The 22,529-nt window shown below is 43.5% G+C and overlaps 1 protein-coding gene across 1 annotated transcript; it reads right to left on the bottom strand.

Annotated features, from left to right (window-relative positions):
- Positions 1–11,120: 11,120 nt before the first annotated feature.
- Positions 11,121–22,509, bottom strand: BRCC3 (BRCA1/BRCA2-containing complex subunit 3). Its single transcript, XM_083722539.1, has 8 exons — positions 22,121–22,509; positions 19,469–19,588; positions 19,077–19,164; positions 17,326–17,414; positions 15,676–15,731; positions 14,693–14,824; positions 12,693–12,736; positions 11,121–11,820 (listed from the first exon to the last, which is right to left on the bottom strand). Exons 1-8 carry the CDS (start codon positions 22,223–22,225, stop codon positions 11,645–11,647), a joined length of 810 nt encoding a protein of 269 aa, XP_083578665.1. The 5' UTR covers positions 22,226–22,509; the 3' UTR covers positions 11,121–11,644.
- Positions 22,510–22,529: the final 20 nt, after the last annotated feature.

Genomic DNA, 22,529 nt, shown 5'->3' with positions numbered 1-22,529 from the left:
TTCTAAACCTTTTTTTCCATATTCTCTTAAAGCATTACAGCTGGAAACCACTTAATTTCTATCCAACATCATTCTAACATTCATTAATTTTGCAATATTTCTGTAAATAGTCTTTAAATTTCTTCCAGTCTTCTTCCGCCGACTCTTCTCCCTGGTCTCGGATTCTGCCAGTCATTTCTGCCAATCCCATATAGTCAATCATCTTCATCTGCCATTCTTACAGAGTGGGTAGATCTTGTGTCTTCCAGTACTTTGCAATAAGTATTCTTGCTGCTATTGTGGCATACATAAAAAAAGTTCTATCCTTCTTTGGCACCAATTGACCGACCATGCCCAGGAGAAACGCCTCTGGTTTCTTCAGGGAGGTATATTTAAATACCTTTTTCATTTCATTATAAATCATTTCCCAGAAAGCCTTAATCCTTGGGCACGTCCACCAAAGGGGAAAGAATGTACCTTCATTTTCTTTACATTTCCAGCATTTATTATCGGGCAGATGATAAATTTTTGCAAGCTTGACTGGGGTCATGTACCACCTGTAAATCATTTTCATAATATTCTCTCTTAAGGCATTACATGCCGTGAATTTCATACCTGTGTTCCATAACTGTTCCCAGTCAGCAAACATAATGTTATGTCCAACATCTTGTGCCCATTTAATCATAGCAGATTTCACCGTTTCATCCTGAGTGTTCCATTTCAGCAGCAAGTTATACATCTTTGATCCTGACTTGTACTGTATATGCATTAGATCTGAACTGAAGAAGGATTGAGGTAACAGGTGATTTAATACTGGTGCAGTAAATAGCCCCCATGATTATGATGGGAGTAGAGGGAGAATAACAATAAACTTCATAATCTTTATCACATTTATATCTTATATCTTGCCTTTCCACTAACAAGCTGAAGGCTGCTTAACCTGCTGTCTCCCCAGCCCCCCCCCAATCCTGCTACTTGAGGAAAAGGACAAAGAATGATAGAATTGTAGAGCTAGAAGGGGCTACCAAGGGTCATCTAGTCCAACCCCCTGCAATGCAAGGGTGGCAAGATGGCGGCCACTCTCCATTCTGCATATGGAAGCCAAATGAACCAGCAGTTCTCTTACTTAGGTGCTAGTGAGAGAGATGGATAACTTTGCTGCACCTGAGACAGCATGCCAGGCTAGGGAGCTGGGAGCTTAGACTGAGCAGCCATGGGGCTGCCATGGCTGTCCTCAACATCTGCCGCTTAATGTATTTGCCTCCTTTTGCCCCATAGTAGAGCTGGTCCATCTGCTCCCTTTATCTTCTTCACAGGTTCGCTGTTTTTCTTTTATGTATTAAGGTTGCCCCTTTAGGCTATAGCTTTCACAGGACAGCTATTACAACATTTAGTTTTACAATATGTAAACCAAAATTGTTTATTGGGATTATGTTCTGCTGCAACACACCTGTTCACTTCTCTTGCATGTGCGGACATGGTACTTTGGTTAGAGCCACATTCCATGGCATTTAGGAGCCTATGTAGAATTGGGAGAGAACTCCCAGAACTGGAAATTTGTGGTCTAAACCACAAAGCCTAGGGCTTGCCGATCAGAAGGTCGGCACTTCAAATCCCCGTGACAGGGTGAGCTCCCCTTGCTCAGTCCCTGCTCCTGCCAACCTAGCAGTTCAAAAGCACATCAAGTGCAAGTAGATAAATAGGTACCGCTCCGGCGGGAAGGTAAATGGCGTTTCCGTGCGCTGCTCTGGTTTGCCAGAAGTGGCTTAGTCATGCTGGCCACATGACCCAGAAAGCTGTACACCAGATCCCTCGGCCAGTAAAGTGAGATGAGTGCCGCAACCCCAGAGTCGTCTGCGAATGGACTAACAGTCCCCTGTACCTTTACCTATACCTTTACTTGTAGAAAAGAGTTGTACAGTGGTACCTCTGGTTGCGAACGAGATCTGTTCCGGAGGCCCGTTTGCAACATGAAAGGAGCGCAACCCACAGCAGCGTGTCTGCACACACGTGGGATGCAATTCATTGCTTCTGCGCATGCATGTGATGTCATTTTGCGGTTCTGCACATGTACGAGTGGCGAAACCCAGAAGTAACCCTTTCTGGTACTTCCGGGTTGCCGCAGGACGTAACCTGAAAGAACGTAACATGAAGCAAACATAACATGAGGTATGACTGTATTTCCTAAGAAACACTGGTGAATGCTCAGTGGACAATAGTAGTGGAATCTGTGGGGAGTGTTTTTGGCAGGGGGAGGGGAAATGGGTCTGCTTGATCTGGGTCTGGGGTTCTAGGGGAACCTGGACTACTTCATTTATTTTTCACACTATTCTCATTCACTTTTTACATCACAAGGTAATGCAGTTTTTAAAAGATTTGAATTTTTCAATTGTCCAAATGCTTTTTTTAAACTTCCCACTTGGGGGTCTGGCTGCCCATTAAGGAAACAAAAAACTTGCCTGTTTTGTTTGGATTCTTCCCTCCAAGTCACCAACCCTATTTCACCCCCTCCTCAAATGTTTTTTGTCTGGCTGAACAATGCCTCTTTCTTGCCTGGCTGGGGGACAGTGAGAGGTGTGTGAATCTGTGTAGAATTCACAATTATTGCTCTGCCCACTTTTGCTTCTGCCCGTGCCTCTCACTGGCATGTGGTCCCTGAAAGGTTGTTGAGAATAAAATGTGGCCCTTGGTCTGAGAAACATCTTCCACTCATGATCCAAAGGCACTCCCATCACCATGTTGAGACCATTACATCCGGAAACTAACATTAATGAACTACACCACTGCTGAGTGACTGAAGAGAGACATCATTTGAAAAAGCAATTTTCCAGTATTCCTTTACCCAGTTTGTCCAGAAGAATTATTTAATGTGCATGTTTGTTTTTAAAAAAGGAAGGAAGGAAGGAAGGAAGGAAGGAAGGAAGGAAGGGGGAGAGAAGGTATCATCTCAGTTGCAGTGATCACTGCATTATCATCATCCTCCCGCCTCCCCCAATTCATGTTCAAAAATGACAGGTGTGAGCTTTGCACAGTGGGGTATACACTGCTTTGTCTTGTTTTGTGTCTATTAAACACCTCATCACCCCTTACCCTCCTTCAACCTCCTCTTCAGGAGCTTATAAATAGCAGGGCCAGCTGCCAGGGAGCCGTGAACTCGGTGAACCTGTTGTAACATTACCCAGGAAGGCAACAGAGAAGAATGGAATGCAAGTTCCCCTCTGACTCCCTGCCAGGTTATGCCAACTGCATGTGTGGGAAACCAATTCTTCCTATAGCTAAGCAAGTGGAATGACCTGGTTGAGATGGTGCAAGAGGATAACATAGCGCAGACTGTCCCTTGTAGGGATATCAGCATCTACAAACTCACTCAGTTCAATGCACAAAAGGCAGGCTTGGTGGAATCGTGGACTGGAGAAGTACAATATAAATATATATATGTGGATATGCAGTGGCGTAGCGTGGGTTGTCAGCACCCAGGGCAAGGCAAGTAATTTGTGCCCCCTAACCCGTGGATTTGCGCCCCCAACCCGTGGATTTGCGCCCCCTAACCCTAACCCCCAGATGTTGCGCCCGGTGCAGCCAGCCCCCCTGCACCCCCATGCTACGCCACTGTGGATATAATCAAATGTTTCTTTTTAAAAATGGGGGGAAGCTGTCAAAACAAGGGCTAAAATTGGTAAGAGGTCACAGAATGCTGACTGGTTGGGGGGGGGTGAGGTGAAAAACATGTAGGGACAAAATGGAATGAAGCAGATAAACACCTGAATGGGTCAAGGCTGGTCCACCCATGAGGCAAATTGCCTTAGGCAGCAGGATATGGAAGCAGCAGATCCAGCCTCCCAGGAATGCATTGCCCATCAACTTTGGGGGGTTGGGCTGGCCCCCTCAAATATTTTATGGGGGGGGAGCGACCTCAGCTCCTAGGAGTTGACTCCTATGTGTGCCATGATCTACTTTTTATCGATATCTGAGCTCAAGGTTCAGGTAGGTAGCTGTGTTGGTCTGACACAGTTGAAATAAATTAAAAAATTGTCCAGTAGCACCTTAGAGACCAACTAAGTTTGTTCTAGGTATAAGCTTTCATGTGCATGCACACTTCTTCAGATACAGTGGTACCTCGTGTTAAGTACTTAATTCGTTCCGGAGGTCCATTCTTAACCTGAAACTGTTCTTAACCTGAAGCACCACTTTAGCTAATGGGGCCTCCTGCTGCCGCCACGCCGCCAGAGCACAATTTCTGTTCTCATCCTGAAGCAAAGGTCTTAACCCGAGGTAATATTTCTGGGTTAGCGGAGTCTGTAACCTGAAGCGTATATAACCTGAAGCGTATGTAACCCGAGATACCACTGTACACTGAAACAGAAATCACCAGACCCTTATATATATGGGGTGGGGTTTTTCTCAGAAGGGCAGTAGGAGATGGGTGATTGACTCAATGGGTATGGTAAATCTGTTGATAAAAGCAAGGGATAGTGTGCAGATGACCAAAAATAACTTTAGCATATTTAATGAGACAAGAATGCAATATCTCTATTCAGACCAGGTCTCTCCATAGTTTTCAGTTTAGTAATAAGTTGTAATTCAGCAACTTCTATTTCAAGTCTATTTCTGAAATTCGTTTGTAATAAGACAGCTGCTTTGAGATCCTGTATTGAATGTCCTGGGAGATTGAAGTGTTCTCCTACTGGCTTCTCTGTCTTGTGATTCCTGATGTCAGATTTATGTCCATTTATGCTTTGGCGTAGGGTTTGGCCTGTGTGTCCAATATAGAGAGCCGAAGGGCACTGCTGGCATTTGATGGCATACACCTCAAGGTCTAAGAGATCAGATTTGGGAGTGGCTGAGAACAAGTTAATGGACAAGTTAATGAACAAGTTAATGACGAGGTCATTTCTTGAACCATCTGCTGAGGCTTTCTCTAAATGCCTCAGCCTGAGGACCAAATTCTCCTGTCAGTTCCAGCTGCGGTCATATCTTTCAAGCTCATTACCACCACCAACATTCAATCTTCTTTCCAACGGAAAGAATCTCTTCTGCAAGCATTGCATCCAGCCCTCTAAGCATCACATTACCCTAATTACAGAGGCACACATGGCAATCCCACGGCCCATTATATTTGCACCTGGATGGGAAATGGGCTATAGCCTTCTCCCACCACAGGCCAATCTACATATTTCATCTCCTTACTAAGAGGTCCAACTGCTAGTAAGCATCCTTTGCTGTTTTGAAAATGGAGGCCCTCAAGACTGTCATTGCATGTAGCCAACATGACCTGTCAGCAGCAGGATAATTGTGTGCAAGGGGTGTTAAGAGGCCAAGCGTGACCATATCCTGCACAAACTGAAAAAGTGCAGGAGGAAATTAAGATGGGAATGGCCAAGCCAAGCAACACTCCAAATGAGGCTGGTTCCTCTACATGTACTCTGGGTACTCTACCCATTTACCAGGGAAGCCGCACGTTATTGCTTCCATTCCCCAATGCACTGAGTTCAAAATCAGTACAGTGGTACCTCGGTTTAAGAACAGCCCTGTTTACGAACTTTTTGGTTTACGAACTCCACAAAACCAGAAGAAGTGTCCCAGTTTGCAAATTTTACCTCGGTCTAATAACGGAATCCGAACGGTGGAAGGGCACCGGTGGCGGGAGGCCTCATTAGGGAAAGCGCGCCTCAATTTAAGAACGGTTTTGGTTTAAGAACAGACTTCCGGAATGGATTAAGTTTGTAACCCGAGGTACCACTGCATACTGAAAATCACAATCCTTTTAAAAATGTGTTTGTACTGCACAATGCTAAAAAGGAGGGTTTCCAAATATGTGGCCAACACCAGCAGGATGGGTCCTACCATTAGCCAAAAGGAGGCAGCCACTTCAAGCAGCAAATGCTGTGCAGGGGAGAAGCAAAATAGCCACCCCAGCCATTCTCTTCTTGGAGGGCAGCCCTGTAGGTATACTATTCAGCCTGTTTTCCCCTCCTAAAGTAGCATGTTGCCTCAGGTGTACTGTTATTGTTTGTGCCTCCTCCTATCAATGCTGTATTGCCTTTTTGTGCTAAAGGGATGTTCCAACTTACAACAGAGTCTCAAAATTGCTCTGTTAAAGGGCTTGAATTCCTCCCATTCTCAACATCTTATGCTCTTGAGGCAGCTTTGGACAGAGTGCTTTGTGCATTCTCTCCACATCCTGCAGCTGAGATGCAAACCTGGGAATAGGCTATTCAGCCCATTGACAAAGAACCACACTGACTTAGTGGCTTCCAAGGATTCTGGACCATCACATTACATCATCTGTTGTGGTCCTCCCAATCCACCACATGAAGGTGCACCCAGCATCACTTTTTGTAGGGCTTTAACATCATCCACAGGCTTCATACTAAGTGCAAGTGCCTTTGAAATATCCTGTATTTTATTTGATAGGCCCTTAATTTGTTCCCTTAAATGCTTAATTGCATTTAAGTTAAACCTTGTGTCAATTGCTTCGGAATATCATTAGGAGAGGGGACTGTGGGTAAAACCTCAGCGCCTAGGACTTGCCGATCGTCAGGTTGGCGGTTCGAATCCCCGCGGCGGGGTGCACTCCCGTTGCTCGGTCCCAGCGCCTGCCAACCTAGCAGTTCGAAAGCACCCCCGGGTGCAAGTAGATAAATAGGGATCGCTTACTAGCGGGAAGGTAAACGGCGTTTCTGTGTGCTGCGCTGGCTTGCCAGATGGAGCTTGTCACGCTGGCCACATGACCCGGCAGTGTCTGTGGACAGCGCTGGCCCCCGGCCTCTTAAGTGAGATGGGCGCACAACCCTAGAGTCGGACACGACTGGCCCGTATGGGCAGGGATACCTTTACCTTTACCTTTATCATTAGGAGAGCCCCTGCCCTCTAAAATTCTGCACATCATTTTCTGGGTCATTAGCAGACCGCCCCACAAAAATTAGGCCATTAACTGTCTGGGATTCCCATACACCACAAGGTGCTTTTAATCCTTTTTTCTTTGGGTCTGTGGTCCTTGATTGCATAACACACCTGATCCCACAATTAGAAGACTTTCATGTTTTCGTAAAGACATTTTTGCTCAATATGTTGACAACTCAAGTGTGGGCTCCTGGGCTAACCCATCATCTTAAAGCAGTGATGTCACCACCCCATTTATCAAGTCCCTGATGCATGAAAATAATCATTAGCTGAAGTTTCTTCAATCCCTGAAGAAATTTCTTGACAGCAAGACTGGGGGGGGGGGGAACAGTTTTGCTGTGCCAAGCATAAACTTGGAAGACCAATTGCCGTGCCAAAGATAAACTTGCTCAGTTTTAGCACACGTTGGAACAGAAAAAAAGGGAGAAGGAAATAGCAGCCCCTTCCAGACCTGGATGCACTTTGGAAGTTTCTCGATGATTACAATGAGGATTAAAGAACAGCATTAGCAACGTTGTTGGAGACACTGCTGTAAGAAACTGCAGCCACAGCTGTCCTTCCCAGACGCTTCCCATCAGCTCTTCAAACCCCTGGCTCTTATCTTCAAGAAGCAGGTGGCCACAGATAAAAGTTAAAGTGATCACTTTAAGCTCTGATTCTGAAAGACTTTAAAGTTTAGTGCTCAGCAGCAGCAGAGGCAGAAACAGGTTAAAGACCAAACCAGAGGTAAGGATGTGATTGCAGAATGATGTCACGCCCCCTACCAATCTTCAGATTATGGCACAAGGTGAAAAATCTGATAGGAAATCATTATATCTGTGATTGTTTCAAATCCACATAATGTAAGCATAACATTCCACAAAAGACATATAATCCAGCATATTAAGAGCGTTGGCACATATTTTTAAAATGTGTGGATAATAGCTAGAGAAATCTCTAGAGCTGAGTAGTGTTCAGTGGCCAGCAAGGGAGAAGGCAATGCCTCATAAAACTCTTTACCAACTTCCCAAAGGAGAGGCAAATTGTAAACAGCCAGGACCAGCCCACCCTCCCTGCAGCAGCTTAGCTTCTTCATCTGCCTTCCCTTATTCAGCATCCTCTTTCGGTGGCAGAAATGCCTCCATAACTGTGACTGACATGGTCAATATACATAGATTTCTGTTATGCTGTGTGTAATGGACGTGGCAACCATTATTGTTGTCTATACTGAAGAGGGCTTTAGTGCTTGAATCCTGTTTCCCACAGGCATCTGGTTGGCGACTGTGAGAACAGGATGCTGGACTAGAAAAGCCATTGGCCTGATCCAGTGGGTTCTTCTTTGTTCTTACCTCCAGAAGCCAGGAGGGAGAAAAGTTATGTTGTTGGGCTACATCTCCCCACATCCCTGATTACTGGCCAAGCTGGCTGGGGTTGATGGAAGCTGGAATTCAGTATCTAGAGGGCCACAGGTTCCTCATCTGTACTTTAAGTATTTAACAAACAACAGAGACGCGGATGATACCACAATTCTCTCTCATACCCAGGTCGGCCTTAGAAGATTTCTGAACTCGTTCTCTTCCTTTTACCAGATCAACTCCCTGAGAATTAATTACCAAAAATCTAAAATTATGATTTTTTTCCTAAAAGTCATCAAATGGAGACTAGAAAATCATCCCATTGACCAGGTAAAATCTTTCAAATACCTAGGGATATTTTGCCGGCCAAATTTAAACTGGACAACACACAGACGTCAAATGATTATTCAAGAAGAACGCACTACATCAGCGATTCTCCATTTTTTTCTTCCTCAAAGGCAACCAGATGGTCCCTGCTGCAATAAATATATTTAATGCCAAGGTCCTTTATAATATATAATAATTAATATTTCTCAGCTATTGTACAGTATTCCCATTTGGATACAAGCATTCAATAGAGAAGTTGAACAAATCCAAGCGACCCTTCTTCGCAAGATCCTTGGTGCCCCTAAATGTGTAAGTTATTTAACCTTATGTGCTGAAAGCGGCCAACTTCTGATGGAAACCAAAGCATGGCTCTCTTGATTATAAAGGCCTGGCTGAAAGTCCACTTTAGAACAACATCTAACTCCTTCTTAACCTCTATGCTTGAAGACCGCATCTCATGGTATAGAGCAATTCAAGACAAAATCCATAATTTGGGCATTGTTCTCGAGAGTCTTGAAGCATGTGACAAAACCATATTCTAATTAATCAAGCAGCTTCTGTGTGACCACAAAAGACAGCGCTTGTTACCTCACACTCTGAGATCTTGTTCTCTGGAGGCCTTAGGTATTACAACACCCTATGGAACCTGTGCCAGATACCTAAAGGATTTACTACTCCCTTCCCATCGAAGAGCCTTTATGCTTGTGAGATTAAATGCTTTCCATTCTACAGTGACTAAAGGTAGATTCTCACACACTCCATATCAAGCCCGTTTGTGTGCCTGCAACCAAGAAGCACCAGATTCAATGGACCACATTCTCTTAGATTGCCCTTTACATAGCAGATCTCACCAACTGATGCTGAGTAAAATGTTGGACCTCCAGCCCACAACTCTGAGAAATCAAATGATTCTCCTGGCAGATCGGGACAAAGATACCACTGCTCTAGTAGCTTCCTTTTTAGCCACGATTTTACCTGAAATGGTTCCCAACGAACCATCCCTTCAGGAAATAGACTGAGAGTGGCAGAATATCTAAGTGCACATGGCCACAGTGTGACCCTGTGATTTGTATGATCCCAGTGATTTGAAACATTTTACATTGTGATGCCAATAAAGGTATTTGATTTGAAACGATGGAGACAAACACACTTGCAGATTCCCCTCATTTTCTCTCCAAGTTCAAATGTTTGAAAGCTCTTCCCTTTTAAAAAATCAACATTAGCTCAGCTGTGCCCCAAGGGCCATGTGGTGACAGAACAGAAGGAAAAGCCTTCCAAGATTATCTTTTCCAGCAGATTTTTGAAATGGTTATGAACAAAACGTCACTGTGAAGAGATGGCCAGAAATATTATAACACTGTGCACTATTGTATTATTTATTTATTTATACCCCACATTCCCCAACAACAGGAATTTAAGGCAGCTTACAGATAAAATAAGAACAGCAAAAAACATAGATAAAAATCTGATGTCTCACTATTATAGATAATAACCTTATGACTTTTTGATAAATCTTCTTTGGGTGAGAATGAGAACCACTTCATCAGCATAAAGAATTATCTTAGTATCCAAAGAGCCATGTTAGATCCCATTGATGTGTACATTTTCTCTTACTGCTATAGCCGACACTTCAATCACAATGGCAAAGAGCACGGGAGATAAAGGACATCCCTGACTAGCTCCTCTAGACTGCATGTTTCTGACATACCTCCATTTCCCATTATTGGAGCTCCAAAAGTCAAGTCCAACTGATGAGTTCTGAACCCATACTGAAATATTCTAATTCTTTAAATAATATTGGAATGCCTTTTCTATCTCATGGTATGGGAGAATATCTACTGTAAAGATGAGTACCCAAAATTCATTTATACTCCTAAACATTTCATTAGTTGTCCCATTTGAAATACTGTCAAAATGGCAGCAATTGATGAAGCATCTCAAATGGAACCAAAACCCACCTAAGGTAGCTGCCAAACTCCAAAAACAAACAAACAAAAAACAGCAGAGGTATGGCAGTGCCTAGCATAAAGAATTATTGCTACACAACAAAATTGGCTACGCTGAAATAATTGTTTGAGGAAGATCCAGTACTGGAGGCAGAAGAATTAATAATAAAGAAAAAGCTTGCAAGGGCAGTGACATCACCAAGGCGAGATGGTGTTTCGATCTGCTGCTCCTTCTTTCCCCGTAAGCAAAAATAGGTTTGCCTTGCTTGCGGCAAAACGAAGTCTTGCTCAAACTTCTAATATCCCCAAGCAGGCTATGAGCTGCAGGATCAGAAAATCATGAAGTAACCCTCTAGACAACTGGTCTCAGATCATCAGAGAATCACAAGCCCATTTCCAAAATGGTCACCAGGGCTCAGTGAAGGGGGGGGAAACAGCTCAGAGAGACCAGAAGCTCCATTTAACACAGCAGGTTACGTTGCCCTAATTAAAAAAACACTGTCTGAATCTAGGGTAAAGAACTGAAACTGTTGAGAGAATATATTTTAAAACTCACCCAAGCAGTTTCCCCAACAGTTAATGAAGAAATGGAACTCAGCACGAAGAACAGAACTATGATTCTTTATCTAACTTTTATGTGGTTTAGTACAACTTTATTAATTTCACAAACAATGAAGCATATAGTAGGACAGTACATACAGTATACAATACAGTCTGGTGCACATAGGTTATCCCTCCTCTTTCACTCCTTGTTACTTCTCTATTTAATTATGACATATGTAACCAATGACAAAAAGAATGGATACTGAAAGAGAATTTTGAATCGTTACTGGTATAAACTATTATTTGCCTGTGTTCACTGTGGGGAAATAACAATAATTTTATTATTTATATGCTGCCTGGGTGGCTTCCAACCTGAAACGTTAAAAACCTCCCTGTACAGGGCTGCCTTCAGATGTCTGAATACGGAGCATATGTATATGGAGTGCATGTTTATGTGTCCACAGTAAACAACAAATGTTTCTGCTGAACAAATGTTTTATGTGGTGAGCTTAACCGCTTGACTGAAGCTTCTGTGCTGCATCACACACAGAATACAAGATGGAGAAGAAGCAAGGTAGGATGAAGCCAAACTTGGGAATATTTGGCTGTTTCTTAGGCCATGAGGTTCTGTTCTTCTCCCTCCAAGGCAGCGAGTTCCTCCAGAAGTTTCTCTTTCTCCTGCTGCAGTTCCTGCACCCTCTCTTTGTTTTTCTTCAAGCGATCCTCCAGCCACTGCATAAGAGGACCACTGATGACAGACATCTGGCTGCAGAGTTTCTTAGTGAACACTGGCGAGGAAAGAAGTCATGCAGTAAATAGTGAGATACAACCATCTCCCTCTGCAGAGTGTCAGTGTACCAGTAATGATGACGATGAGAATAATAATAATAATAATAATAATAATAATAATAATATACTATTATTTATACCCCGCCCATCTGGTTGGGTTTCCCCAGCCACTCTGGGCGGCTTCCGACCAAATATTAAAAACAATACAGCATCCAACATTAAAAACTTTCCTAAACAGGGCAGCCTTCAGTTGTCTTTTAAAAGTAAAATAGTTGAATAATAATTATTATTTCCTTGGCACTCCAAAGGGTTTCCTTGGCACTCAATTTTACTCCAAGGCTGACTTAACAGCCTGATCCTATACGGTGTTAGAAATTATATAAGCCCTTCAAAATTTAACAGCTTAAAGATACCTAATTGTGAAGGCAAGACAGGCACCAATAGCTCACAGAGCAAACACATCAAAAGAAAGAAGCAAGAGCATGGACAAGTTTGCATTAAGGTACTCAGGCTAGCATGCTGGCAAAACAAAAGGTTTGCCTCCCTGTCCTCCATGGCAAACAAGTTATCATACCTGCTATCTTGAGTAAGTAGTTACGCCAAATCTTGGCGTATCAACAGTACAGACCAAATCCCAGCCATGGAAGGGGGTTAATGAAACTGGGAGCCACATAATAAGGATAATGCACTCCCTCAGCAAACTGCTCACATCTCAACAGAAGAGGCTTCCCTACACTTTTCAAACTGTTGGTGTGGAGCAACTATCATTTAATGCTAAGCCTCTGACAATCCGGGTCCAAAGTCTGATGACTGCAAATGTTTCAAGTACCAAAATGTGTGGCATTGGTACTTTTGATCTGGACATCCTTACCTGCACCATTATGGATCTTGGTTATGGGATCCAGATGGGTAAGGCTAAATGGAGGAAGAGAGCACACTGGTGTCAAGTCAGCACTCCCACAAAACACAAAAGTCACAGTATGTTTTCTATCAGGCTTCACAAAACAACTTCCTCCAAAAAAAATAAAGACTACAATCCAGGTAGTTCTTCCCTCCCGGTCACTTCATGTCAATGTCCACTTCCTGGACCACAGTAGGTTACTTGGCTACTGGCAAGGGTCACCACATGGTCCACATGGGATTTTGAAATGCCCCCTGCTGGATCAGACCCTCTTGTCCCAGTGGCTTGATTCCCACAGTAGTCAAGCAGATGCTTCTGCAAAACCAACATTTTCATTATTTACTTAATTCAAACCCTCTTTCTTCTAGCCCAGTAGACTGCCAGGCAAGGGCCAAATTACTCCTGCAGATGATGATGATGATTAATTGAATTTATATACCACCCTATGCCCAGAGGTCCCAGAGCAGTTCACAGAACAAAATCAAAATATAAAACCACAAAATATATAATCAAAATAAGATCAGCAACCCAATAACACCACCTTCCAACCCCCCCCCTCATTTTAAAAGGGAATAGGATGTCAATCAAATCAACCAAAAGCCTGGCTAAAAAGGAACATTTTTGCCTGGTGCCTAAAGATGTATAATGAAGGCGCCAAGTGAACTTCCCTAGAGAGAGCATTCCACAGATGGGGAGCCACTGGAGAACGCCTGTTCTTATGTTGCCACCCTCCGGACTTCTCGAGAAGGAGGCACATAAAGAAGGGCCTCAGAAGATCATCTCAGGGTCCAGGTAGAGCAGGCATCCCCAAACTCAGCCCTCCAGCTGTTTTGGGACTACAATTCCCACCATCCTTGACCACTGGTCCTGTTAGCTAGGGATGATGGGAGATGTAGTCCCAAAACAGCTGGAGGGCCAAGTTTGGGGATGCCTGAGGTAGAGGCAGTCCTTAAGGTATTGTGGTGCTGAGCCATTTAAGGCTTTATAGGTCAAAACCAGCACTTTGAATTGGACCCAGAAACAGTAGAGTCGGACCAGGATTGGTGTAATGCACTCAAACCATCTTGCTCCGGTGAACAACCTGGCTGCTGAATTCTGCACTAGCTGAAGTTTTAGAACCGTCTTCAAAGACAGCCCTACATATAACACATTGCAGTAAACTAACCTTGAGGATACTAGAGCATAGACAACAATAGTTAGGCTATCCCCGTCCAGATAGGGACGTAGCTGTTCCACCAGCTGAAGCTGAAGCTGATGGAAGGCACTCTTGGTCACTTAGGCCACCTGAGCCACAAGCAACAGCAAAATATCTAGGCGTATCCCCAAGCTACGAACCTGCTCCTTCAGAGGAAGTGTAACCCCATCAACAGCAGACAATCTCCCACACTGAAGGTTCGACGGGCTGAAAAGCATTCCCCAAGCAACACCATCTGGGAATGACCATCCAAGTAGGACTGGAACCACCGTAAAGCGGTGTCACCCACCCCTAGTTTGGAGAGTCACTCCAGAAGTATACCATGCTTGATGGTATCGAAAGCCGCTGAGAGGTCTTGCCGCCTTTCTCCCACCATCTGTGTCAGCTTTTGGATGCCTTTGGGTCCCCCCTCAATGAAATTAGGCCAAGAGCTGCTTGGAACCCTTAGGCTGTAGGCTGCCTACCTCTGCCATACAGTGGTACCTCTGTTTACAAACGCTTCTGGTTATGAACTCCGCTAACCTGGAAGTAGCTGCTCCTGGTTGCGAACTTTGCCCCAGGATGCGAATGGAAATTGCACACCAGAGGCGCGCACACAGTGGGAAGCCCCATTAGCAAAAGCACGCCTCAGGATAAGAATGGTTTCAGCTTAAGAACGGACCTCCGGAACGAATTAAGTTTGTAACCAGAGGTACCACTGTACTTGATGGCAAAGGAGAGCAAGTGATAAGCGTATCCAAATAAAGCAAAGAAGGAAGCCTGGCTCTCATTTTACCTGTGGATTTTCCTGTAAGCATCTTGCTCCTCTTGACACAAGATCCTGGGGAGCTCCATCATTGACTCAAGACACGCTTTCCCCATGGTGGTGTGAGGTATTATATGCACAGGAATTTCAATCCTTTCATACCTACAAGGGGAAGAATATTTGTGTTACTGTTCCATTTTTGGAGCCTTGACAGCATAATTCTACGCGTGCTTAGTTGGAAGTAATTTTTATTTATTAATTTGAAGTATTTGTTGGCTGTCTTTTAGGACCAAACCCTCCCAAAGTAGCTTCCATCACACATATTCACAACATAAAATCAATACAAGTTTAAAACCATAAAACAGTATTAAAATGCAACAGAAAAAGAATAAGAACCTATAAAAATACAACATTCAGCCCAGTAAGAGAAGTAAATGCTAGAAGAGCACAATATACACAGCACATACAAACTGTGTTAAGTGGGGCTTACTCTAGAAAAGTGTGCACACTATATCGTCCATAGATGCCAGGTGAAAAACTATAAAGATACAAGCAGCTGGGCACAACAATAGAATGTCTAGGCACACTTTTTTATAACAAGAACACAAAGATGAAAGTGAACGAACTGAAGGTAAAATATTATGGTCTAATCCTTCCCTTGCCCATCCCCCTACTATTCTTAAGCAGGTCTCTTCTCCAGTTTTCAGAGAGTAGCTAGAAGTGGGGAAGCAGAAAAAGCTCCTCCTTTCCTTCCACTCTGCAGTTTTAATCTGAAATATTAGGCACAGTACTGTGCCCAGAGCTCAGAAACTGCTCCCGCTAATGAAATCCCGTCGCAAACTGCGCCCAGAACAATGGGAATTTTGAACCCAGAATTGCCTCGAGATGAAGAATTGAGAATTAAAACAAAGCAGAACTGCTATGCATAAAAAGTAACCACTGAAGCTGAAGTTCAAAGAAAAGTGAGAAAGGCACTGAGTTTGCCAAACCCTCCTATTTAACAGAGCACTTACTCGGAGCTCTTTTGGGCTTGAATGGACTGGAAACAGGTGAACAGAATCCGGCCAGTCTGGAATAATCAGCAGATTTATGTGAGTTAAAGAAAGAAAGAAAAAAATTATTATACAACAGGGTGTTTGATTATCCAAACTCCAAAAGAGCCACACATCTCTATGTAGTGACACTCTATTCAGGTGTTCTACTACTTGGGAAGCTGGGAGGGAAGAAGGAAATAAACACACTGGATGGGATTCAACTAAGATATTCCATGCAGCGGAACTTTCCCCTCTCCCCCACCATGCCTCTGTGCTCCTTAAATCTTTTCTGGATGATTGGGAGAAACCCCATAACAGGTTTAGGACAGGTGTGGGGAAGGGAAGTCTTGTTGCTTGAGTGGACAGAGTTGTACAGGCATACATCTCATTTCACACTAAGTTTCATTCCACCCACTGCACTCCAGTCAGAGATTAAAGCTCACATTCCATTAAATGATAAACATTCCAATGGCACCTTGAAGACTGATTGCTGCAGAAGGAGCCTATTTAGGTGATATACTGCCAAATGTGAAGTTCATTGTCCCAATGAATATACCTGGGTTTTGTTTCTGTTTAACAGTAGTTTGTGGGTGCACAATTAGAATTACTGTTGCTTTTGAGCAGGGTGGTTAAACCCTCCCTGACCCACACATGCAGTTGCAACAAAAACCATGTCCTCTTCCTTGAAGTTGCTGTTTACTATGGGAGATAAGTGATTGTTGACGTCAATACCAGTATTGGGGGGGAATGTGTTCTTTTATTTCCTTCTCAGGTCATTCTTGAACAACTTTGTGCATGTTGTCTTTGCATTTGTGTTTCCCTATTGTAACACCCACTGCTAAATTCTGCCAACAATTACTGTTCACTAAACCACAGCACTAGTGATCCACCTAATCCAGATTAAGTGGCTCAGAAATGGAACTTCAGTCCATGTTTAGGTATTCCAAAGAAGACAGTCTGCCTTTCCCCAATGCACCCTCTTAGTATCTTCCCACATTTTATGCCTGTCCATTTTTAATGTGGTTCAGCAACATCTGCAGACCCAAGTATGGGGAAAGCTAGGGAGCCTGGATTTGAGGGTGTGCACTCTAAGACACAAAGGACCAAGTAGTTAAGAAAAGTGCTGGGACCCTAATTACCTTCTCCAAGCTCATGCACTTGTTTCACGGAATTTATGTGTGTGTAATCACTGAAAACAAAGTGACAAACCATAACATCAATGAATGAAAGGGAGAGACCTAGTCTACAGCTCAACTCTAATTTAATTTTATGTGTCTCAGGACTAAAACCACTCAGCTCACAAACTATGCTGAAATTGAAACCACAGCAGCAATAGGTATCATGTATGTGTTCACTGCTTCAAGTATCTCCAGTCCAGGGATCTTCAACCTTTTCAGACCCAAGACCCACTTTTAACCCAAGCATGCATTTGGGGACCTATGTCTTAATCTTTAATCACATATTTGCCTGGTGGTAATGCTCCTGTTGTGACCTACCTTGGATTAGGCCACAACCCACTTGTGAAGACCAGTGATCTAATCCAGGCTCCAGAAAGAATAGTGCATTGTTTTCAGAAAGGAACAGAGAGCAATAATGGCTAAGACACAGGAAAGGGTGTCATTTATTTACCTTTGTGTTTTTGTCATCATTGAAACAGGAGAAGATAAGCCCCACAAAGTCTTGGTCCATCATCTGATACATCGCTTGTGTGCAGAGGTCTGCAGGCATACAATTGGCAAAACATATTACAAATTCTACATTCCCTGGCTTAACAGAAGCCACTGGATCATTAGTGTGAAAGATCAAGCCAGACAAGGAAAAATCATAGATGTCCTTTTTTCCAGGAGCAGCAGAGAGCATTGGAGAAGAGATTTGTATGACATTTGAAAATGAAAGTTACCTTACAATAATGTAAGCCAGGGGTAGGCAACCTAAGGCCCATGGGCCACAAGCAGTCCACGGGGGTCATTTAACCAGCCCACGAGCCACCCCCAAACCAAGCTGCCCACTTGGCGAGTCCCCGCGCGCTGTGCTAAACTGCCGCAGCGCAGCGCGGGGACTCGCTTCCGCGGTGCTGAAAATTGCATCTGAATCTGCGCATGCACAGATGCTGGAAATCGCAGGTGGGCGCACTCATGCAAATGCGCAATCCAGCCCACAGAGGGATATCTGCTGGAGTGAACTGGCCCAGACAAGGTAAACTTTGCCAACCCCTGATGTAAGCCTCTAAAAGCAAGATTACAGCCAAATCTAAGACAGCCCTGGGAGTCCCTTATTTAATCATCTCCTCATGCATCTTTTGGCTCTATTTATAGATTTCGATCTTGGGGCTCTTCCTCTCCCTGTTGTTTTTTTTTGGGGGGGTGGTGGTGGAGCAAACTGCTTTCTCCCCTTTTGCTTAAACTGCACTTCCCCCCTTTTCTCTCCGACCCTCTTCTGTGAATAAAAACCATTTCTTCTCTTCTCTCAGTCTACCATTCCTCTTAGGGGCTCTCGCTTTGTTATCACTTGGCACACAACAGCAAGCATTAGGTGGCTTTGAGGAGTAAGAGCAGGGAACTTCAAAGGGGAAATGAAACAGTAACTCAAACATAAGATTCTCCAAGGTGGACAATAGTAAATCAGGAATAGAAGGTCACACCTAGCTATTATGGTTTGTAGGCCAAGCTAAAAATGCAACTTTGCTAAAACCTACCCGTTGCCATAGTACTGTGTATGCAGATAGGAGCATGTTTTTATTAACCAATGAAACTGTAGACATGTGCCGATCACGCTTCAAGTAGCCAATCCATATTCATAACATCTTGTGTTTCAAGTAAAACTTTGTAGGGAAACCATATAAATATGAGCCTGATGCCTTAGATTTTTGTTATATATTTTTTTGGTGGGGACACACACACCAGTTTTTTCTGCATTTCCTTCTTCCCAAGTCAGGTAAGAAAAGGGCCGTGGTGTGTGCTTTGCAAACAGAAGGTCTCAGGTTCAATCTCCAGCATCAACATGTTGGTCTGGGGAGTCACTGCCAGTCATTGTGGACAAATATTGAGCTTAGTGATCAGTGTTCTGACTTGGCCTGAGACGGCTTCCTATGTTTCTATAATGGAGCAAAAGAAGTGCACTCATCCCCAAAAGTCTATTGTAATCAGCAAAGATTCTTTGCCAGGAGCATTCAGCTCATACAGGTCCTGCCTGGTAGGAAAATGAAGGCTCCACCTGTTACAAGATCTTATCCTTACATTAAATTCTCTCTCTCTCTCCCTCTCTCTCATATACATATGTACAAAATCTTTCAGGTATCTCACCCCCTTAAAAAGTGGCCCACCCCAAGTCAGCATATATTGGATGATGGACACATGTCTTACCCAGAAGAAAACTCTTACCTACGTGTGATGGCCAAACGGTTATGTGGGGATGAGAATGATACCAGCCAACAACTCTTGTAGGCTGTCCTGTTAACTTAGCCAATCTGTGTGTTAGTTAAGGTTTCTCCAAAAACTAAAAATAGCTTCCTACTGCAAATCTAGTCATGCATTTAAAAATACACATGTTCTTACATTTGCCAATCTCAAACATGCGCACACACTATTATTATGAAATGTTCTTTCAGAACAGCAAAGGAAAGAAGCAGAGAACTATGGGCAGGACATTTCCCTTCTAGGCCATCACTTGCAAAGTGATTTAAGTCACTTTCCCAAAATCTCATGCCCTTTGAGGACTACCTGCCTTGAAAATACTCAAGTGTTATTATCCCATAATTTCTGTCAAAGGATATCTCTGCTTCTGTTGAAGCAGCTGAGAGCTGCTCTGGGGAAATCTCCACACGATCTTTTCTCTTATCTGACCGGTGCAGAATGATCACGGAGTGAATATGAACTATTCGGCTAGTACCAACCTGTGGATAAATGAAGAAAAACATATGAAGCGCAACATTTCACATGCTTACTTAGACATGCATCCCACTGTATTAAATGGAGCTCACTCCAGGTAAATGTGCATGCAATGGCAGCAGCAACACAATAAGATTGTGATTCCAGAATATGCTTACTCTCACTGAAAAACCCTTCTTCATTCTTACATCTCGCACACATGCAAGATAATTTAAGCAGAGACTTATTTCTGAAAACTTGCTTTCAAACTGAGCAGAGCTGCCTTTACATCCCTCCAAATAACCTTTGCAAAGAACCTGACTGTCCAAAGCCATCCAAGAAAGTGATTTCCTTCCCTGGTACAGATCAAGCCAACCTAAGCTCTTCCAAGGAGACCTTGCTCCATGATCAGAAGATTTTAACATCTGTGTTGGTGACAACACAGAAGCAGGTTTTGTTGGTAATTGCACCCACCACTGGAATGCCCTCCCTTGAGTAATTTTGAGAGACAATAATGAGCTTTAAACACTTCTGAACACCTATGTTTGCTCAAGCTTTCCAAATTCTTTGTTTTGTTCACTACTCAGCTTTATTTGTTAACACTGTTACATTTTTATCTAGTTTTTAGGAAAGTTTATTTAATGTTGCTATATTTCTATTGTTTTTATGAAAACTTCTTAGAGGCTTTTATTATATTAAGCAGACAAAAGTTTTAATGAATAAAATATATTGAAGACAGGAGCCCAGACTCATGTAGTTTAAAGTTTAACCGAGAGATACTTTGGCCACTGTATAACTAGACACTATGTGTTTCCATCTAGGGGTGTTGCACCTGACTCCAGATGCCAGGCTGGAGTTACTCAGAGCACACATGCAGAGATGCTACTCTTTATCAATTCACATGCTCTCTGAGAGCACTGGCATAAAAGAGCAACACTGCTGCAGGTCCCTGTTGAAACTTGCTGCATGAGACATGCAATTGCAATCTAGGAGAGCAACCATAACAACAGTAATCAAGCCTACTGTAGTCAATCCCCCAACAATGGAGCAGAAGAAAGAAAAGACTTTAAGGATGCAACTCTTTGTAGAGGTACTTGAGAAAATGTTCAGTGCTGCCCAGTACTACCTAATTATCGGTACAAACAAATATTAAGTGGGTCAAGCTATGAAAATATTTCTAAACTCATACTGTCAGTTCCTCCTAGTGATGCATTATTTAGTTGGTCAGACTCAATAGCTTACATCATTCCTGACAATCGGCCATGCTGGGTGAGATGATGGGAATTGGGAGAACAATACTTGTTAGGCCCCAGGTTCCCCTCCCCGGGTTAAAATATTCTAAATGACTAAAAGTTATACAAAGTAATCAATAGGCTTTTTAAGAGCACCACTTTTAGAAATGTACAGTACTTGAAAAACCTGCAGAGAGCAAGCCTCAGTTCAAGAGAGAAATCCCTTTCCTGCGGGTGAGAGAAATGGGGAAAGAGTGCACCTTTTCTAACATGAAACTTGCTTCAGAACATGCACATGGCATCTTAAAATAAAGATGCTTTTATTCTTTAGAACTCTGGGCCATATTTAATTCTGATTCATGAGGCAACATATTTATAAAATTATTTCTTAACACAAATTCTATTAAAACTGGCAGGTGGCATGATCCATCTTAAAAGGCAATTCATCCTTCTCCCACACAGAGGATGTGTGCTTTTTAAAATTATGCCCACTATAACATACAGAAATATAATCTGAAAACAAAAAAAAAGGCATGCTTTCCTCATAAATATAGTTACAACCCATTGCTTCTCTCTTCACGTGTCAGACTTTCTTGCTCCAACAGTCTTTTGGGAACAGGCTGTTTTTTAGGAAAGGTCCGTTGCTGCACTGCTTTTATTGTAATTATTTGTTTCAAAAAAATCATACACTGCTTGATTATGAAAAACAAAAAACACCTCAAAGTGGTTTACAAAAAGATAAAACAATAAAATCATGGGGGGGGGTGTCACAACCATACTTTAAAACATACATAATTATAATACTAACACAGATTAAAATTACCTCAGCTTTCTAAGAATCTGGGTAGGTGCGTCTAAGTAACAATGCTCGAGGAGGCGCGGAAAAGAGTACAGCAATGGTGCCTGCTTAATCTCAATAGGCAAGGAGTTCCAAAGTGCAGGAGCTGCCACACTACAGGGTTGTGATTTTACAAATGTGGAAGGGGTGTTTCATAGCACCTGCAGCAGTGTTTTCTGTATGTTTTAATGTAGATAAATTGATCTTAATTCTATTGCTTCATTATTATTTTTAAAGATCCCCCTATGTTTTCAGCTCTTCTAATTTTTTTCTGCGAGCTGCCCTGAGATGGAGTGATAGAGATAAATATTGTGATCAATCGTCACTGTGGAAGTCAGTGGGGGAGTCGGCCCACTGACAGGTGAGGGTTACGGCTGCGGCCTGTAACGGATCCGCCCAGAAGGTAAGCGCCCTGCACCCAGCGGGACTTCCAAGCCAGCCCCGGCTCCCCCGGTCCCTCCTCCGCAGCAGCAGACCCCGCTCCTTACCTCGCCAATGCAGAGGCCCATGACCTCCTCTTGCTCAGTGCTCAGCGCGTGGACCATGCAGACGAGGAAGGCGTCGGCCTCCAGGTGCGCCGCCTGCAACGCCATCGCCGCCTGCTTCGCTCTTCTTCGCCGCTCCTTGTCTCCCCTCTTAAAGGGGAGGCCGGGGATCACTCAGCCGGTAGCAGCACATGAGATTATTTTTGTTTCTCACGGCTGTGGGTCCAAGCCCAACGTTAGGCGTTGCAGTGGGGTCGGACTAGATGGCCCTCAGGGTCCCTTCCAACCTTACGAGTCTAGGGCGAAAGCGGTTCTGCGGTCCTGAGCATCTCTTCCGCCTAGGCCTCTTCTGAGAGGGAGATGGTGTTTCCTGGACAACGCTGACTTCCTGTCCGTCCGCAGAAGTGTCCGG

Source organism: Podarcis gaigeae, assembly GCF_964106915.1.
Source record: "Podarcis gaigeae genome assembly, chromosome: Z".
Lineage (NCBI taxonomy): Eukaryota > Metazoa > Chordata > Lepidosauria > Squamata > Lacertidae > Podarcis > Podarcis gaigeae.
Note: the sequence above shows the minus strand (reverse complement) of the source record. Positions and strands in the feature narration are given on the sequence as shown.